At 38.6% G+C, this 18552-nt stretch overlaps 1 protein-coding gene across 32 annotated transcripts in view; it reads left to right on the forward strand.

The window, feature by feature from the left end:
* Positions 1–18552, forward strand: part of DOCK3 (dedicator of cytokinesis 3) — a 507677-nt gene that overhangs the window by 371645 nt on the left and 117480 nt on the right. For all 32 annotated transcript variants that reach the window (XM_021068832.2, XM_021068840.2, XM_084988414.1 and 29 more), the window contains one exon: positions 17619–17707. In XM_021068832.2, the coding sequence (XP_020924491.2) occupies positions 17619–17707 (89 nt within the window). The remainder of the gene's footprint in view (positions 1–17618; positions 17708–18552) is intronic.

Consider the following 18552-nt stretch of genomic DNA (forward strand, 5'->3'; position numbering starts at 1 on the left):
GCAATAGAAGAAAGAAAGAGAGAGAGAAAAATAACACCAAATGCAGGAATATTGTCTGTCTTTGTTTATAAAGATTTTGGCATGAATCACAGAGCTGAAATCATGATCAGTGGTGAATTTAGTGAGTTTTTAAAGCAAGTATATTTTTAACTGTGAAAAGTATTTTTATAAATCTTTTAGTTTTAACCCAATACTGTTTTGCAAATTAAATCTAATACTGTCAATCACCAAGTTTATATGTCTTCACCATAATATTTGTGGGTATTTTTCTGTATTATCTTTTCTATCTGATTCAGGCATGAAGTGAACTTAATTCACAGTTTTGCTTAATTTGGGCCTTTGTATAATCAACCACATTTTATTAATTTCAAAATAAAAGCCCAGATCTCCTTATTACCTATTTTGCCTTAAGTTCTGTTTCGTTTAGACTTGTGTGGAGATCTTCCTTTGAAATAATAACTTACAAAGAAAATTTTGGCAGGTTTTCTCTTCCTTGCATGCATCAGGCGTAGTCTTTCTCCATATACCACATCTCTTCATTGGTAGGTGGTGGGACCTGCTTCTTGATACAACTTCCTCCCTTTGAAAAGGATTAAACAGAAATTTAGAATCACCATCATTATCATCTCACTCCACTGTCTTTTCCAAGGGCAAGGGGTTTATAGATAGCACTCCAAAGTTGCATCTGTGCATTTATCAGCTATTCCTTGTTCCATTACAGATTCTCGTTTTGGATAGGGGCTTGCACAGCATCTCTTGAAATCATGCTGTCAAGCTTAATTGGCCTAATTGCTTCTGAAACAACAGCTTTCAGTTACCAACATGTCACTTTGCAAGTGGGATCTGTGTATAGCTTTTTCTTAGCTCTTTCCTCTGAGCCGTGCTTAATATATCAGTTCAGAAATTCCCAAGAAAGATTTTTTTACAGAGAAGTTTAAAACAATTTTTTGAAGGACTTATACAGTTTAAATGTAGGATAATTTTTTCCACTTGACAATATTAACAGACTCTCAAAGACACTTCCAGCTGCATCTTGATAAAATTGATTTTGTGCATGGTAATGGAATTCCTCTAGGGTTAGTGTTTTAAATCTACATCAGCACAGTGAATTCAGCCCTCAGGAGAAGTAATATTTTCCAATAAGTTTTAGAAGACATATTTGTTTATTGAATTGGAAGCTTAAAGGTTTGACTAATAGCTATTGATAGTGGTTTCACCCTTGCTAGGATAGAATTTTGCAAGAATTTAAAAACCTCTTGGAGTTCCCGTCATGGCTCAGTTAACGAACCCCACTAGTGACCATGGCTCAGTTAACGAACCCCACTAGTGACCATGAGGTTGAGGGTTTGATCCCTGGCCTCGCTGAGTGGGTTAAGGATCTGGCATTGCCATGAGCTGTGGTGTAGGTTGCAGACACAGCTTGGATCCCGCATTGCTGTGGCTGTGGCGTAGGCTGGCAGCTATAGCTCTGATTCGACCCCTAGCTTAGGAACTTCCATATGCCACAGGTGCAGCCCTGAAAAGACAAAAGACAAAAAAAAAAAGAAACAGAAAAAAAAACACCTCTTGTATAGTTTTAATCACTGAATTGGCAAGATATCTCATTAGTTGTTGACATTCTCATCCTTTTTTTTTATTATTCAGAGTCAGCCTCAAGTCCTTCTTTGTTACTTGCCATGATTACTGCTCCAGCTTTATAGATGTTTAATATCATGTTTGTTGGGAAGGTATCACATCCTTTTAAAAAAAATCTCAACAAGTTGAGGTGTAAAAACTAGGTTGCTTTTTTTTTTTTTTTTTTTTTTTTTTTTTGTCTTTTTTAGGGCCTCACCCACAGCATAGAGAAGGTTAAATCAGAGTTGCAGCTGCTGGCCTACGCCCCAGCCTCAATAAAGCCAGATCTGAGCTGTGTCTGTGACCTACACCACAGCTCACAGCAATGCTGGATCCTTAACCCACTGATTAAGGCCAGGGATCAAACCCGTGTCCTCATACTAGTCAGGCTCATTACTGCTGCGCTGCAATGGGAATTCCCAAAACTAGGCTGCTTTTTAATGATCCAGAAGCCCTAAAAATAATAAATGAATAACCACTACATGAAGTTCATTCTAATATAAATATCGGATGTTTCCTCTTGGCCAGAGGGTCAAAGGGCATAAGCAGACACAAAGCTTGCTGAATCTGGAGCCTAGGATATAAAAGGAGAGGAATGTCAAGGAGCTAAAGCTAGTATTAGGGTAGGGTGGTGGGTGTCCATAAATAGTGCATGTGACCATACAGGATGCCTCTGAATATGTGATGACAGCTCTCCAACTTCACAATGAAAAAAGTCCAGACATTTTTAGGCTGACCTAAATGAAATAGATAGATAACTACTTAAATACATTTATTGTTTTAGTTATACTTTAAATCATATTATATAAAATATATATTACACATTATATACTCAATCACATATTATGTAAAATTAAGAAATATTGCTTCTTCCCTATTCACAATTTTTTTTTTTTGTCTTTTGTCTTTTTAGGGCCTCATCCGGGGCATATGGAGGTTTCCAGGCCAGGGGTCGAATCGGAGCTGTAGCCGCTGGCTTACACCACAGCCACAGCAGTGTGGAATCCGAGCCATGTCTGCGACCTACACCACAGCTCACAGCATGATGAGCCATGATGGGAACTACCCCACTCTCAATTTTTAAAAATTTTTTTCATTTAGAAAAATTTTAGGAGTTCCCATCATGGCTCAGTGGTTAATGAATCCGACTAGGAACCACGAGGTTGTGGGTTTGATCCCTGGCTTTGCTCAGTGGGTTAAGGATCCAGCATTGCCGTGAGCTGTGGTCTAGGTTGCAGACGCAGCTTGGATCCCGAGTTGTTGTGGCTCTGGCATAGGCCGGCGGCCTCAGCTCCGATTTGACCCCTAGCCTGGCAACCTCCATATGCCATGGGAGTGGCCCTAGAAAAGGCAAAAAGACTAAAAAATAAATAAAATAAAAAATTTTTGTTGAAGTATAATTGATTTAAAAATGTGTTAATTTCTTCTGTACCATAGGTAATTCAGTTAGACATATATACATATCCATTCTTTCTCAGATTCTTTTCCCATATAGGTTATCACAGAATATTCAATAGAGTTCCCACTCTCCAATTTAATGCGATGATTTTATTCAATTTCTTTATGTGTGACCATGGCAAATGGTCTTTGCATCACTAAAGCCATTTTCTGAGTCATCTGATATGGTTTTCCAAGGTACATTATTTTCCCTCCCATCAGGTTGGTTTTGATATATCACTCTTGGAAACCTTGATGATGCTTTCAATGGAAATTCATCTTGAGGCCCAATTACATATTTGCTGAACACTTGGATGCTTGATTTTTTTGTTGTTGTTGTTATTTTCACTTGTACTGTAAGCCCTATGTATGTGACCTTAAGGATACAACTACTTACTATGCTGCTTTTAAGGTGAGTTTTACAGTAATATCCAACACTTCAATTTGGAGGTCATCTCCAAGGATAATTACTAAACCTGTGTAGTTTTGCTCTTTGAAAGAATGTTTAACCAATTTTGCCAGATAAACTTTATAAGCATCTAAAACTTGCATTGATTGAGGATATTTCAGGATAAAGTAACTTATCCAAACAGTGCTGTGATGTTCAAAATAAAGGGATTCAGAGAATGCCCTGTAACACGAAAGGTTTTGTGAGGATGGAAATATAAAATGGCAACCTCTTCTGTGAGTGGTGATTAGAAGGGTATCTCTCCTTATGTTTGGAATAGACACAGGCATTTCCTCAGAACACTGCCTTTGGGTTCTTTGTTTCGTCACCACCTTATCTGTGGGAAGTTGAGGGTACCTGTTTAGGAGCCATCCCTAAGTGGAAACTCATTCTTAAAGGGTAAGTGAGTAAAGGGCCATTGGGCTTCTCTTCTTTTGGTATAGATTAAAGAAGGCTGAAGTCTTTATATGTAGTAACTCTAAATGAACATTTCTGGTTCTCGCTAGTAAGTCAGGTTAGGAAATAGCTCATATTTCTCTCTCTCCTAGCCTAGGCTTTCACAATTTTCAGTGGATCATCATCTACCCAAGATTATTATCTGCAGGGTCCATTATCACCATTCAGACCCATGTTGTTTTGGCATCTGCACCAAATGTCTTCTCAGTCTGTACAAGGGAGACTCAAATCCAGTAGGTCTATGCCCATGACACTGTTCTATTGTGACTTCTAGTGCCCACTATCTCTAACCTCAGTGCCTAACTGAGTTTTATGTGTTGTTGGTGCTGCTGCAAAGCAGAACACATTAAATAATGTGCCAGAATAAAGAAAGTCAGCTTAGGATGACTCCTTGTTCATGCAGAGGTGAGAGGCTCACAACAGGGGTCTATAACGTGGACCTAGTATTGGCACATAAGGTCCCACTTATTCTCTACCACAGGGTCTCTTTCTTTCCTTTTCTCTTCTGCTGCTCTAGGGAGAGTTACATGAGAGTTCAGTGGCTCTACACATAGACCAACATAAAGTTGCCTTTATATAACAACTTTATTAGCTGACTTAAAAGTATATCAGTAGTATGTATGATTCCACCCTGTTTTTTAAAAAACAAATAGGTAATACTTTCATATATTAGATAGATTCAATACATGAGATGATACGGAGTTCTCATCATGGCTCAGTGGTTAACGAATCTGACTAGGAACCACAAGGTTGCGGGTTCGATCCCTGGCCTTGCTCAGTGGGTTAAGGATCCGGCGTTGCCGTGAGCTATGGTGTAGGTTGCAGATGCAGCTTGGATCCCGCGTTGCTGTGGCTGTGGCGTAGGCCGGCGGCTACAGCTCTGATTTGACCCCTAGCCTGGGAACCTCCATGTGCCGCGGGAGCGGCCCAAGAAAATGGCAAAAAGGCAAAAAAAAAAAAAAGCATGAGATGATAGAAGCTGTGAAATTTGGAAAAACCACCCTAATTCCCTGAACTTTAGTTTCTTTATCTACAAAATTGGAGAGTGGGATAAGGAAGAAGGTAATGTAAGAGAGACAGAAAAAAAGAACTCATTTGAACTAGTGAATCAAACGAGAGAGAAGTAGAAAAGTAAATGAGACAACTGGTGATTCAGAAAATGAGTTATACCCAAATAATGACATAATGCATTGCCATCTCAAAGGAGTTTTTTTGTCTTTTGGGGGAAGGGCAGTGATTCCTGGTTATTGCAAAGTTCCACTTTTTTTGGCTGGGAGGGGTGAGATAGAGTCTTTATTAAAGATGAATCAGGGCTTAGAATGTAGAGTATGGATTAGATCCTGGAGCAGGAATCTGACAGCTCACAGCAGGTGTCATCCTCCTCCCCACATCCCTCTGTAGACAGGGCTCCCTATGAAGGGGTCTTGTGTCCCCTGTAAAGGTGTGGCTCCCAAGAAACTGGGAAGAGGAGAGACCAGGCTGCACAGGCCCACCCATCCACAGGCATGAGAGGCAGCAGGGGCTAGTAGGAGATGCTGATCCATGTGCCCCCACATGGGCTGGAACGGCAGGAGTGAGATGAGGCTTATGTGTCCTTCATTAATGGAACATGCGGAGTGATGGCTTCATAACCATCTGTGTGGTGAAAGAATGTATTGCAGACTGGGGAAGCTTGTCCTTGCTTTCCTAGGTTGGCTGAGGATTCCATGAAGCTGAACCAATTCTGCTAAAATATGCTGCCTTGCAGATACTTTTTTTCTATTTTGTTTTTTATTAAAGTGTAGTTGATTTACAGTGTTGCATCAATTTTTGCTGTACAGTAAAGTGGCCCAGGCGTACATATATATACATTGTTTTTCTCCTATTATCTTCCATCATGTTCTATCCTGAGATGAGATATATATAGTTCCCTGTGCTATACAGTAGGACCTCATTGCTTATCCATTCCACATGTAATAGTTTGCATCTACCAACCCCAAATTCCCAACCCATCTCACTCCCTTCCCTCTCCCCCTTGGCATCCACAAGTCTGTTCTCTTTGTCTGAGAGTCTGTTTCTGTTCTGTGGATAGGTTCATTTGTGCCATATTTTAGATTCCAGATATAAGTGATAGCATATGGTATTTGTTTTTCTCTTTCTGACATACTTCACTTAATATGAGAATGTCCGGTTGCATCCGTGTTGCTGCAAATGGCATTAATTTGTTCTTTTTGTGGCTGAGTAGTATTCCACTTTATATATACACATCTTCTTAATCCATTCACGTGTCAATGGACATTGAGGTTTTTTCCATGTCTTGGCTATCATGAATAGTGCTGCTATGAACATTGGGGTGCATGTATCTTTTTGAGTTGTAGTTTTGTCCAGTATATGCCCAGGAGTAGGATTTGCTGGCTCATATGGTAGTTCCATATTTAGTTTTCTGAGGAACCTCCATACTGTTTTCCATAGTGGTTGTACCAATTTACATCCCCACTAACAGTGTAGGAGGGTTTCCTTGTCTTCACACACTCTCCATCATTTGTTATTTATAGACTGATTAATGATGGCCATTCTGACCAGTGTGAGGTGGTACCTCATTGTAGTTTTGATTTGCATTTCTCTAGTAATTAGTAATGTTAAGCATCTTTTCATGTACCTTTTGGACATCCATATGTCTTCTTTGGAGAAATGTCTATTTAGGGCTTCTGCCTGTTTTTCAATTGGGTTAATTGTTTTTTTGTTGTTGTTGTTGAGTTGTATGGGTTGTTTGTATATTTTGGAGATGAAGCCCAAAAGTTGGTTGCATCATTTGCAAGGAACTTCTCCCATTCTATGGGTTGTCTTTTTGTTTTTTGTGGGTTTTTTTTTTTTTTTTGTGGTTTCCTTTGCTGTGCAAAAGCATTTTACTTTAATTAGGTCCGTTTGTTTATTTTTGTTTCTATTATATCTATTCTAGAAGGTGGATATAACTAGATATTGCTATGATTTATATCAAAGAGTGTTCTGCCTATCTTTTCCTCTAGGGGGTTTTCAGTATCCGGCCTTGTATTTAAGTCTTTAATCCATTTCGAGTTTATTTCTGTGTATGGTGTTAGAGAATGTTCTCTTTTCATTCTTTTACATGTAACTGTCTGGTTTTCCTGGCACCACTTATTGAAGAGACTGTCTTTCCTCCACTGTGTGTTCATGCCTCCTTTGTTGTAGATTAGTTGGCCAAAGGCACTTAGGTTTATTTCTGGGCTTTCTATCCTGCTCGACTAATCTATGCTTTTGTTTTTAGTCCCAGTACCCTACTGTTTTGATGACTGTAGCTTTGTAGCATATTCTGAAGTCAGGGAGCCTGAATTTTGCAGTTCTATTTTTCTTTTTCTTTTTCAATATTGCTTTGGCTATTCATGGTCTTTTGTTTTTCCATACAAATTTTTAAATGTCTTGTTCTAGCACTGTGAAGAATGTCAGTAATATGATAGAGATTGCATCAAATCTGTAGATTGCCTTGGGTAGTATCATTTTGACAGTATTGATTCTTTCAGTCCAAGAGCATATCTTTCCATCTGTTTGTGTCATCTTTGATTTCTTTCATTGATACCTTATAATTATCAGAGTACAGGTCTTTTGTCTCTTTAGCTATGTTTATTCCTAGGTATTTTATTCTTTTTTTTTTTTTTTAAATCGTTTGTTTCTTTTAATTTTTTTTTTTTTTTTTTTTTTTTTTCTGTTTCGTGCTGCACTTGGGGCATATGGAAGTTCCCAGGCTAGGGGTGAAGTTGAAGCTGTAGCTGCCACCCTACGCCAGAGCCACAGCAATACCAGATCCAAGCCACGTCTGTGACCTTCCCCACCGCTCACGGCAACGCTGGATCCTGAACCCATTGAGCAAGGCCAGGGATCGAACCCTCAACCTCATGGTTCCTAGTCGGATTCGTTAACCACTGCGCCACGACGGGAACTCTGGTATTTTATTCTTTTTGATGCACTGGTAAATGGGATAGTTTCCCTAATTTCTCTTTCTGATCTTTTATTGTTATGATATGGAAATGCAGTAGAATTCTGTGTATTAATTTTGTATCCTGCAACTTTACCAAATTTGTTGATGAGCTGTAGCATTTTTCTGGTAGCATCTTGTAGGGTTTTCTGTATAAAGTATATCATCTGCAAACAGAGATAGTTTTACTTCTTCCTTTCCAATTTGGATTCCTTTTATTTCTTTTTCTTCTCTTATTGCTGTGACTGGCACTTCCAAAACTATATTGAGTAATAGTGGTGAAAGTAGACATCCCTGTTCTTGATCTTAGCAGAAATGCTTGCCATTTTTCGCCATTGAGAATTATGTTAGCTGTGGGTTTGTCATTAAAGGCCTTTATTATGTCGAGAAAGGTTCCCTCTATGCCCACTTTCTGAAGAGTTTTTATCAGAAGTTGGCATTGAATTGTGTCAGAAGCTTCTTCATCTATTGAGGTGATCATATGGTTTGTGTTCTTTTTTTTTTTTTTTTCTTTCAGGACTGCACCCTTGGCATATGGAGATTCCCAAGGTAAGGATCAAATCAGAGCTGCAGCTACCAGCCCACACCACAGCCACAGCCACACAAGATCAGAGTCGTGTCTGTGACCTACACTACAGCTCACAGCAACACCAGATCCTTAACCCACTAAGCAAGGCCAGGGATCGAACCTGTGTATTCATGGATGCTAGTTAGTTTCATTAACTGCTGAGCCATGACGAGAACTCCTCCAGTTTGTATACTTTAGTTGTTGATGTGGTGTGTCACACAATGATGTATGGATATTGAAGAATCCTTGGATCCCCGGGATAAATCCCACTTAATCATAGTGATCCTTTTAATATGTGGTTGGATTTGGTTTGCTAATATTTTGTTGAGGATTTTTGTATCTATGTTCATCAGTGATATTGGCCTATAATTTTCTTTTTTTGTGGTATCTTTTTCTGATTTTTGTATCAAGGTGATAGACTGAGCTTGGGAGTGATCCTTCCTCTAAAGTTTTTTGGAAGAGTTTCAGAAGAGTAGGTTTTAACTTTTCTCTGAATGTTTGATAGGATTTGCCTGTGAAGCCATCAGTTCCTGAACTTTTGTTTTTTGGAAGTGTTTCTTTTCTTTTTTCCTTTTTGGCCATCCCATGGCATGCATATGGAGTTCATAAGCCGGGGATTACATACAAGCTACAATTTCAACCTACACCACAGCTGTGGTAATGCCAGCTCCTTTAACCCACTTGCTGCGCCAGGGATCAAATCTGTGCCCTGGGGCTGCAGAGACACCACCATTCCTCTTGGGACCCAGTGGGAATACCTGTTTTTTGGGAAGTTTTTTAATTACAGTTTCAATTTCAGTACTTGTGATTGGTCTTTCATATTTTCTATCTCTTCTTGGTTCAGTCTTGTCAGGTTGTACCTTTGTAAGAATCAGTCCATTTCTTCCAGGTTGTCAGTTATATTGGCATATAGTTGCTCATAGTAGACTCTCATGATCCTTTGTATTTATGTGCTATTAGTTGTAACTTCTTTTCCATTTCTAATTTTACTGATTTGAGCCCCCCCACTTCCCTTTTTTTTCTTGATGAGTCTGGCTAAAGGTTTATCAATTTTGTTGATCTTTTCAAAGAACCAACTTTTGGTTTCTTTGCTCTTCTCTGTTGTTTTCTTTGTTTCAATTTTATTGATTTCTGCTCTGGTCTTTATGATTTCTTTCCTTCTACTAATTTTGGGCTTTGTTTTTTCTTCCTTCTCTAGATGTTTCTGGTTAAGTTTAGGTCATTTATTTGAGATTTTTTTCTTGTTTTGTAAGGTAGTATTTTGTTGTTGTTGTTGTCATTTGGTTGGTTGGTTTTGTTTTGTTTTGTTTTGCTTTTTTAGGGCTACACCCGTGGCATACGGAAGTTTCCAGGCTAGAGGTCAAATCAGAGTTGCAGCTGCCAGCCTATACCACAGCCATAGTGATGCTGGATCCAAGCTGTGTCTGTAACCTATACCACAGATCATGGCAACACCGGATCCTTAGCCCACTGAGCAAGGCCTGGGATTGAACTCATGTCCTCATTGATATTAGTCAGGTTCATTACTGCTAAGCCACAACAGGAACTCCTTAATATTGTATTTCTATAGACTTCCTTCTCAGAACTACTTTTGCTGTGTCCCATAGATTTTGGATTATTGTATTTGTTGTCATTTGTCTGTAAGTATCTCTTAATTTTCTCTTTGATTTCTTCAGTGATCCGTTGGTCATTTAGTAGCATATTGTTTAGCTTCCAGGAGTTTGTGTTCTTTGATATTTTTTTTACCCCCTCTGGTAGTTGATTTCTCGTCTCATAGCATTGTGGTCAGAGAAAATGCTTTGTATAGCTTCAGTTTTTTAAATTTTTCCAAAGTTTGGTCTGTGGCCCAAGGTATGATCTATCCTGGAGAATGTTTCCCATGCCCTTGAGAAGAATTATATTCTGCTGCTTTGGGATAGAATGTTCTATAAATATCAGTTAAATCTATCTGGTCTATGGTGTCATTTAAAGCCTTTGTTTCCTTGTTGATTTTCTCTCTTGTTGATCTGTCCATTGATGTAAGTAGGGTGTTAAAGCCCCCCACTATTATTGAATTGCTGTCGATTTTTCCTTTCATGGCTGTTAGCAGTTGCCTTATATACTGCAGTGCTCCTATGTTAGGTGCATATATATTTACAGTTGTTATATCTTCTTCTTGGATTGATCCTTTGATCATTATGTAGTGTCCTTCTTTGACTCTTGTAACAGTCTTTATTTTAAGGTCTATTTTGTCTGATATGAGTATTACTACTCCAGCTTTCCTTTGATTTCCATTTACATATAATACCTTCTTCCCTGCCCTCACTTTTCAGTCTGTATGTGTCATTGTACACAGCATATATATAGATCTTGTTTTTGTATCCATTTAGCCAGTCTGTGTCTTTTGGTTGGAACATGTAGTTCACTTACATTCAATGTAATTATGAATATGTATTAACTTATTGCCATTTTTAAATTTTTTTGGATTTGTTATTTTAGGTCTTTTTTTCTTCCCTCTCTCTTTTATTTCCTTCTTGTGATTTTCTGACTGTCTTTAGTGTTGTATTTGATTTGCTTTTCTTTTTTATGTTTGTGTCTATTGCAGTTTTTTGGTTTGAGGTTCCCATTAGATTTTTTTTTTTTTTCTGCTTTTTAGGGCCATACCCATGGCATATGGAAGCTCCCAGGCTAGGGATCACATCAGAGCTGCAGCTGCCAGCCTGTACTATAGCCACAGCAATACTGGATCTGAGCCACATCTGCAACCTACACCACAACTCAAGGCAATGCCAGATCCTTAACCCACTGAGCAAGGCCAAGGGTCGAAGCCACATCCTCATGAATCCTTGTCAAGTTCATTACCATTGAGCCATGATGGAAACTCCTCTATTAGATTTTCATATATCAAGAAGAATTGGTTTTGGTTGCATGTTTCTTAATTTCAAATGCATTTTCAGTATTCTGTATTTGTCTTCTCCTCTTCTCAGGCTTGCTAGTTTTGACATATTTGCCAATGGGTGATTTCCTACTTTTTTATATATATATTATGTTTGCCTTTACCAATGAGCTTTCTCATTTGTACTTTTCTTGTTTCTGATTGTGGCCTTTTCTTTTCTGCCTAGACAAGCTCCTTTAGTGGTTGTCATAAAGCCTGTTTGGAGGTGCTAAATTCTGTTAGCTTTTGCTTCTCTGAAAAGCATTTGATCTCTCTGTCAAATCTGAATGAGAAGCTTGATGGGTAGAGTATTCTTGGTTTTAGTTTCCTCCCCTTCATCACCTTAAATATATCTTGCCACTCCCTTCTAGCTGGCAGAGTTTCTGCTAAAAAATCAGCTATTACCCTTATGAAGATTCCCTTGTATATTATTTGTTGCTTTTCACTTGTGGCTTTTAATATTTAAAAGTAACAGTCAACATGAAGCCTTTCAGTGCAGAGATAGTATGCTTTCTGCAAACAGGTTGCTCCCAAAAGAGGGAGGAGGCCTATCTGAGATAGTCATACCCCATCCTTGGGTATGACTGACCAAAGAAGTTACTCTTTTTCCCAGGAAAGTATTGAAGGGGTAGAAGTGTTACTCATGGAAGCCTTTTCACCACCTGGGAAGCAGAATAAAAATAGGTGTGTTTGTCTTCCTTTTTAATTGACTTATTAAAATAAACATATGTAAGTTATAAGAAATAGTTTAAATTTGTTGTAAATGAAAAGGCATTTTCTTATGGTACATGAGGAAACATCCAGAATGAATCAGATTGGTTGATTTGTGTCAGGTTGGTCTTAGAGACTGTTCAGCTGGGCCATTTTTAGAAATGTGTCCTTCTCAATGCCTCTCTCTTCTTTTACTGCATGAACCAATTGTCAGCGTGCATAGTTTTCCTATATCTGCAGATTGTTACCTATATTCTAGCTTATTAGGACTTTCAACCAAATAAAAGTCAAAAAAAAGCAAGTCACACCCAAAGAGAAAGAATAATTTTAATATCAAAATATTTTTTGTTTTAATTTTTTATTATTTTATTAAAGTATAGTTGATTTATAGTGTTTTGTGTATCTAGCAAAGCAATTCAGTTATGTATATATATATATATCTATTCTTTTTCAGATTCTTTTATCATAGGTTATTACAAGGTATCAAATATACTTCCCTGTGCAATATAATATGTCCTTGTTTTTTATCTATTTTTTATTATGATAGTCTATTTCTGTTAATCCCAAACTCCAGATTTATCCCTCTCCCTCCTTCCCATTTGATAACAATAAGTTTGGTTTCAAAATCTTTGAGCCTATTTCCGTTTTGTAAGTTCTTTCATATCATTTTTTTAAGATTCCACATATAAATGATATCATATGCTATTTGTCTTTGTCTGATTTACTTCACTTATATGATAATCTCTAGGTTCATCCATATTACTACAAATGATATTATTTAGTTCTTTTTTATGGCTGAGTAATATTCCATTATTTATGTACCACATCTTCTTTATCCATTTCTCTGTCAGTGGACATTAAGGTTGCTTCCATGTCTTGGCTATTATAACTAGTGATGCTCTGAATATTGGAAAGGGACTTAAACCCAGCAAAACCCATATTGAGACTTGAACCCATGGTCATTTTATTAAAATCACACACCTGGTCTCAGGACTTACTCAAGGTCTGGTACTTTATGTCTTAAATGTAGAAGGAATTCAGCAGGAGGCAAAGTGATAGGTAAGTATATTTATTGAGAGAAGAGAGATAGAGTATGGGCCATCTCAGAAGATGGGAGCTGCCTGTAAGATACACATTCCATAGAAAGAATATGGTCCACCTCAAAAGGTGAGAGAGTGGCCCTTAAATATGGGGTAGTTGGTTTTTATGGACTGGTAATTTCATAGGCTAGAGTGGAAGGATTATTTTGACTGTTTTGGTGGAGCGGCAGAGATTTCTGAGAATTGGGCCACTGCCCACTTTTTGGCTTCTTATGCTTGGCCTTGGAACTGTCATGGTGCCTGAGGGCATGTCATTTAGTATGCTAATGTGTTATAATGAGTATATAATGAAGTTCAAGGTCTACTGGAAGTCAAATCTTCTGTTACCTTGGACCTAGTTGGTTCTAACCAGTTTTTGGCATATTGTCAATGGTTATGTCATTCTTTAAAAGTTGTGTCCTACCTCCTTCCCTCCTGTTTCAGTGGCAATTAGAAGAAGGTGGACAGAATGGGAATTTTGACTAAGGTCAGCGAGACAAGTACCCTGAAGCCTGGTGCAGGAGTAAGGTTTGCAGCATCACAGTACTCAGCAGCTTCTTTCTGTCTGCTCTCCCAACCTGGCCCTGCTTTTGGAACAAAACAGACCTGTTTAAACTACAGATTCACCTCACTCCCCTCATCTGTAAAATGAACATGATAATACCTGCCTTATAGGATTATGAGAATTAAGTGAAATAAAATATGGGAGAATACCCCCAATCATTACCTACCTATAATAGGCATCCTTCTAAAAATGCCAACTTAAAGGTCTTACAAACAGCCCTTTAAAACTTCTCGAATACTTTCTTGAGTTGCCCACCTTGGGGAAAGATGAGAATAAAACTGGACAAATACCCATGAGAAACACAAGATCAAGAAGATAAGGAATGGAGTTCCCGTCGTGGCGCAGTGGTTAACGAATCCGACTAGGAACCATGAGGTCGCGGGTTCGGTCCCTGCCCTTGCTCAGTGGGTTAGCGATCCGGCGTTGCCGTGAGCTGTGGTATAGGTTGCAGACGCGGCTCGGATCCTGCGTTGCTGTGGCTCTGGCGTAGGCCGGTGGCTACAGCTCCGATTAGACCCCTAGCCTGGGAACCTCCATATGCCGCGGGAGCGGCCCAAGAAATAGCAACAACAACAACAAAAAAAAAAAAAAAAAAAAAAGAAGATAAGGAAGTAGTAGGGAAGAGGCAAATGATAAATTGTGCTCTGGTACATGAGTGAATAAGAACAGTATTCCAAATACTCTTTGTTGAGCAGAACCTGCACATCTGCTCTGATACATTGGCATGCATCATATAGAAAACCAAAAAACTCTTTTAGCATCTCTTTTAGACCATATAGAAAACCAAAAACCTCTTATCCCTCTGTGTTAAACCTTGACTAAAAATTTTGTTTCTTTTCCTTTTTTTTTTTTTTTTTTTTTTCCTTTTTAGGGCCACACCCGAGCCATATGGAGGCTTCCAGGCTAGGGGTCGAATCAGAGCCATAACTGCCGGCCTACACCACAGCCATAGTAATGCCAGGTCCCAGCCCTGTCTGCAGCCTACACCATAGCTCATGGCTACACAGGATCCTTAACCCACCGAGCTAGGCCAAGGATCAAACTTGCATCCTCATGTATCCTAGTTAGATTCATTTCCACTGAGCCATGACAGGAACTCCATTGAATAAAAATTTTTGAACATGTAGTTGAAGTACTACTTCATTGCATATGCTGGTTATCTCCTCTGTGGGGAAAATGTACCACAGACATACACAGGCTTCTTTTAGATTATAATCCCTCATGCATTTTATGATTGGGAACAAACTATCAACATTAGTAATCATGCTCTAAATATTAATTTGATTGGATATAACATAATCATGCTTCATTATAATCACAGCGCATTTGGTTAATAAATGCTTACATTTATAATTTTTCCTTATAAAATATCCTAGTGATTGGTTAAAATATGCTAATGATACCATATCTACTTAGGTTCAGCTGATTTGAGTAGCTTCCTTAGTATTCTGGAAAGGGAGATAATTGAAAGGCAGTTGCCATTGGTGTAATCACCATTACATTGGTCCAGAAGAAAAATGATAATGGCTGAACCAAGGCCATGAAGAGGAGAGGTCAGATGTGACAGATTTTGAGATAGCAAAATCTGCAGGATTTGATAACAGCTCGAAGGGTTCTGGTTTAGTGAAATAGTGGGTTCCACTCAAAGAGAGTCTCTGAGAGCAGTCAGGTGGATAGGAAATGATAAGCTCTCTTATGGCCATGCAGGTTAGGAGCTTAGGAGTGAGTCTGGGCTGGAGACACTGCTTTGGGGCTTGGCAGCTTTTGGAGGTGGTTGGAAGCATGGGAGCAGGTGAGAGTGCTGAGAAAGCTTATACGGTAAGAGGGAAGTGGGCTGAGGCAGATCCGTGAAAGCCACTATTATTTAAGACTTGTGCAAAGGGAGCGGATGAGGGACAAGCCATCAGGTGTCTGGCATCTGAACTGTATGTGTTGGGTGGAAGGGTACATGTCAGTGAAGTAATACACATTGTCTCTATTGATAAGGTTGATAAAAACCAGCTCCACTACCAAAGAACAAGTGAGTGTTTTATTGAAGAAATACTGAAATTATACCACCTATTGGAGGGAGGGAGTTAATTGTCAAAACTCGTCTTTTTTTTCTTTTTTTTTTTTTTAATTTATGCATAGGGTTTCTGTGTCTGTGTGTGTATTTTATATATATTTGAGGTAATCATCATATTACTTTGATACATTTATATAAGATTGCCAATTAAGCATTGCATCATTATAGTATAATACTATTGTCTGTATTCATTATACTTGTGCATTAGTCAAGACTCTTTTTTGAAGTGGGGAGAGTTTGCTGTTTACGACAACCTCTAGTCAGATTTCTGTTAAAGAAAATAACTACTGATTTTGTAAACCTAGAAAGTGACAGTGGTCTGATAGCAAGATAAGTCTTTGAATCCTCACCAGCTGGGTACTTCTCTGTTACACTGACTGGTTGGAGGAGATGAGACAATGTGCATGTCAGACGGAAGGAGCTGGATGTGCTGCTGCCAGGACTTCTCACTTTTGATTTCCAACCGAGTTGCTAATCACAAGTGATCATTTTAAAGAGCTCTTTCCCCCTTCCTTTCCTTGGAAGGAATTCTCTGAGCAGAAGTTATCCTTACAGCTCTGAACTGTGAGAACCTTGTCTTTGACAATTCTTTGTACCATCTCTGAGTAAGTTAAGCTATTTATACTGACTAAGGAATCCAAAGAGCCACTGATTAAGGATATTAATCTAGTGACCAACATCCTTTACCTCTGAATAGAAACCTGTTGTGATTCACACTGCTAGATGGTACATGGTGTAATTCTTGCTGGAGTTTCCTCTTGAAAGTGGCTTTGCCAAACTGCACACTTTTGAGTAACCATGGAAAGATCCTGTGGGTTTTCCTTTATGCATGGGCTGTTTTCTGAGGTCAGTGGTCCTCCCTATCCCACAAGGGAAGGCAGGGGCCAAGGCTGTGGAGACTCCCGGTATCATATGGAATTTTCAAGAGATGACCTTAATCTAATTTAATTGTTTCATCAAGGTGTCTACATTAGGATGAGGAATTCCTTCCTAGTCTCTGTTCCTAAGCCATACCAAGTATTTGCATAGCTGCAGCTTTCTTGAAATTGTCTTTTAGAGGGGAGGATTCTAAAATATCAGAAATTAACAGAGGTGCAGTGTTGTTCCTCCATTCTCTCTTATCTCTCAGTCCTGAAATCCCTAGGAAAGAAATTTATTCTTACATATTTAGATGCCAGCCTTCTTTACTAAGCTATCCTTCCCCTTGACTACATAGGATTTCACAGTGAACCAAGCCCACTATTCTCCCCAATTTTTCTTCTTATCTTGATCTGGCTGAAATATAGCCACAGGTAAATATCCACATTGCCCTGAGCTTGGCACAGTTTTCCTCTGGGGCCATTATAGTGACAGTTAAATGACAGTATAAAGTCAGTGCAAGGCAAAGACATTTCCAAACACCAGAGCTTATCAAAGAGTTCCTCTATCAGTAACTTTCCTTTAGCACCTATTTATAAATGTGTAAGGGACTTAAAAAAAAAAAAAAAAAAAAAAACTTGGCACATGGGAAAGTGCTATTTAAGAGAATAGTATATTTTGCCACTTAAAATATTTGCAGAGATTCATTTTAGAGTTTCCAACATGAATCTTCTGTATTCCTTACCGGAAAGTGAGCCTTGTCTGATTTAGTAAAATATAAATTTTATCATTTATATTTTAATTTTTAAAATATAAATCACATTTCTTTACGAAAGTGAATTCGAAGTTTCCCTTCAAACTTAGTGTTAACACGTTGAGCATTAGACTAGATGCTTAAAATTCTTGAAAATCGTAATACCTATCCTTCTGTTGCAGGTGCAACAACGAGAGTGAGTGGTCCCAGATTCATGAGAATATCATCCGCAAGTCCAGCGCCAAGTACTCTGCCCCCAGTGCCAGTCACGGTAACTCATTTCTCTGGCTAGAAAACTTTATGTTGCATTTTCAGTTGCTGATCATACATGCCTCACTTGGTTCATGCTGATCAGTGTAAAGTTCAGTTCCCTGTAGACATCTCTTCTGCAGAGATGCAGAAATGCAGAGATGCCCAGGCAGTTTCTGTTTCTTTTTGTGATTATTTGAGACCTTCCTTAATTACTTCTTACCAAAATATACTTTGTGCTTTTTCCATGGTGGATTCCATATGCTTTGATAGGTAACTTGAGTTCCAGTTTGAATCCAGAGTAAACAAAAGTGTTAAATGGTTTGCCACATTGTAAAATCTATGCTTTCCTGAACAAAGATTACACACCCAGGAGTTCTCTTATGGCACAGCAGGTTAAGGATCCCACATCTTCACAGCTGTCATGTGGGTTAGATCCCTGACCTGGGAACTTCCACATGCCACAGGCACAGCCAAAAAAATAATAATATGAGTATACACCCAGACCCCCCCAAAAGACACATTTTCTAATCCCTTCAGTGTTAGCATTACCAAGAAAGCCTGACACTAATGAGAATCAATGATTGGTCTGCCAGGATCAATCATTCTAGAATTAAAATAGAAAATCTTTATTTCAAAGCAGCTTTCATCTTAGCTCAACTTCTTTGCTTTTCCCCTCTTTTTCTTTTGAAACTCTCTTTAATTTCTGTCTAAATCTTGGTGTCAGTCTACTATTAGAATTAATTCTAAACTGAATATTGATTGCTCGGTTAAATTTGAAGCACTATTTAAAAGTCTATGAGACCTGGATAGATATTTTTCCAAAGATGTACAGATAGCCAACAGCCACATGAAAAGATTCTCAGT

This window comes from Sus scrofa, chromosome 13 (assembly GCF_054392235.1).
Source record: "Sus scrofa isolate SSC_HxYL_T2T_F1_AM1 chromosome 13, Sscrofa_HxYL_maternal_Yorkshire_Landrace_v2.0, whole genome shotgun sequence".
Lineage (NCBI taxonomy): Eukaryota > Metazoa > Chordata > Mammalia > Artiodactyla > Suidae > Sus > Sus scrofa.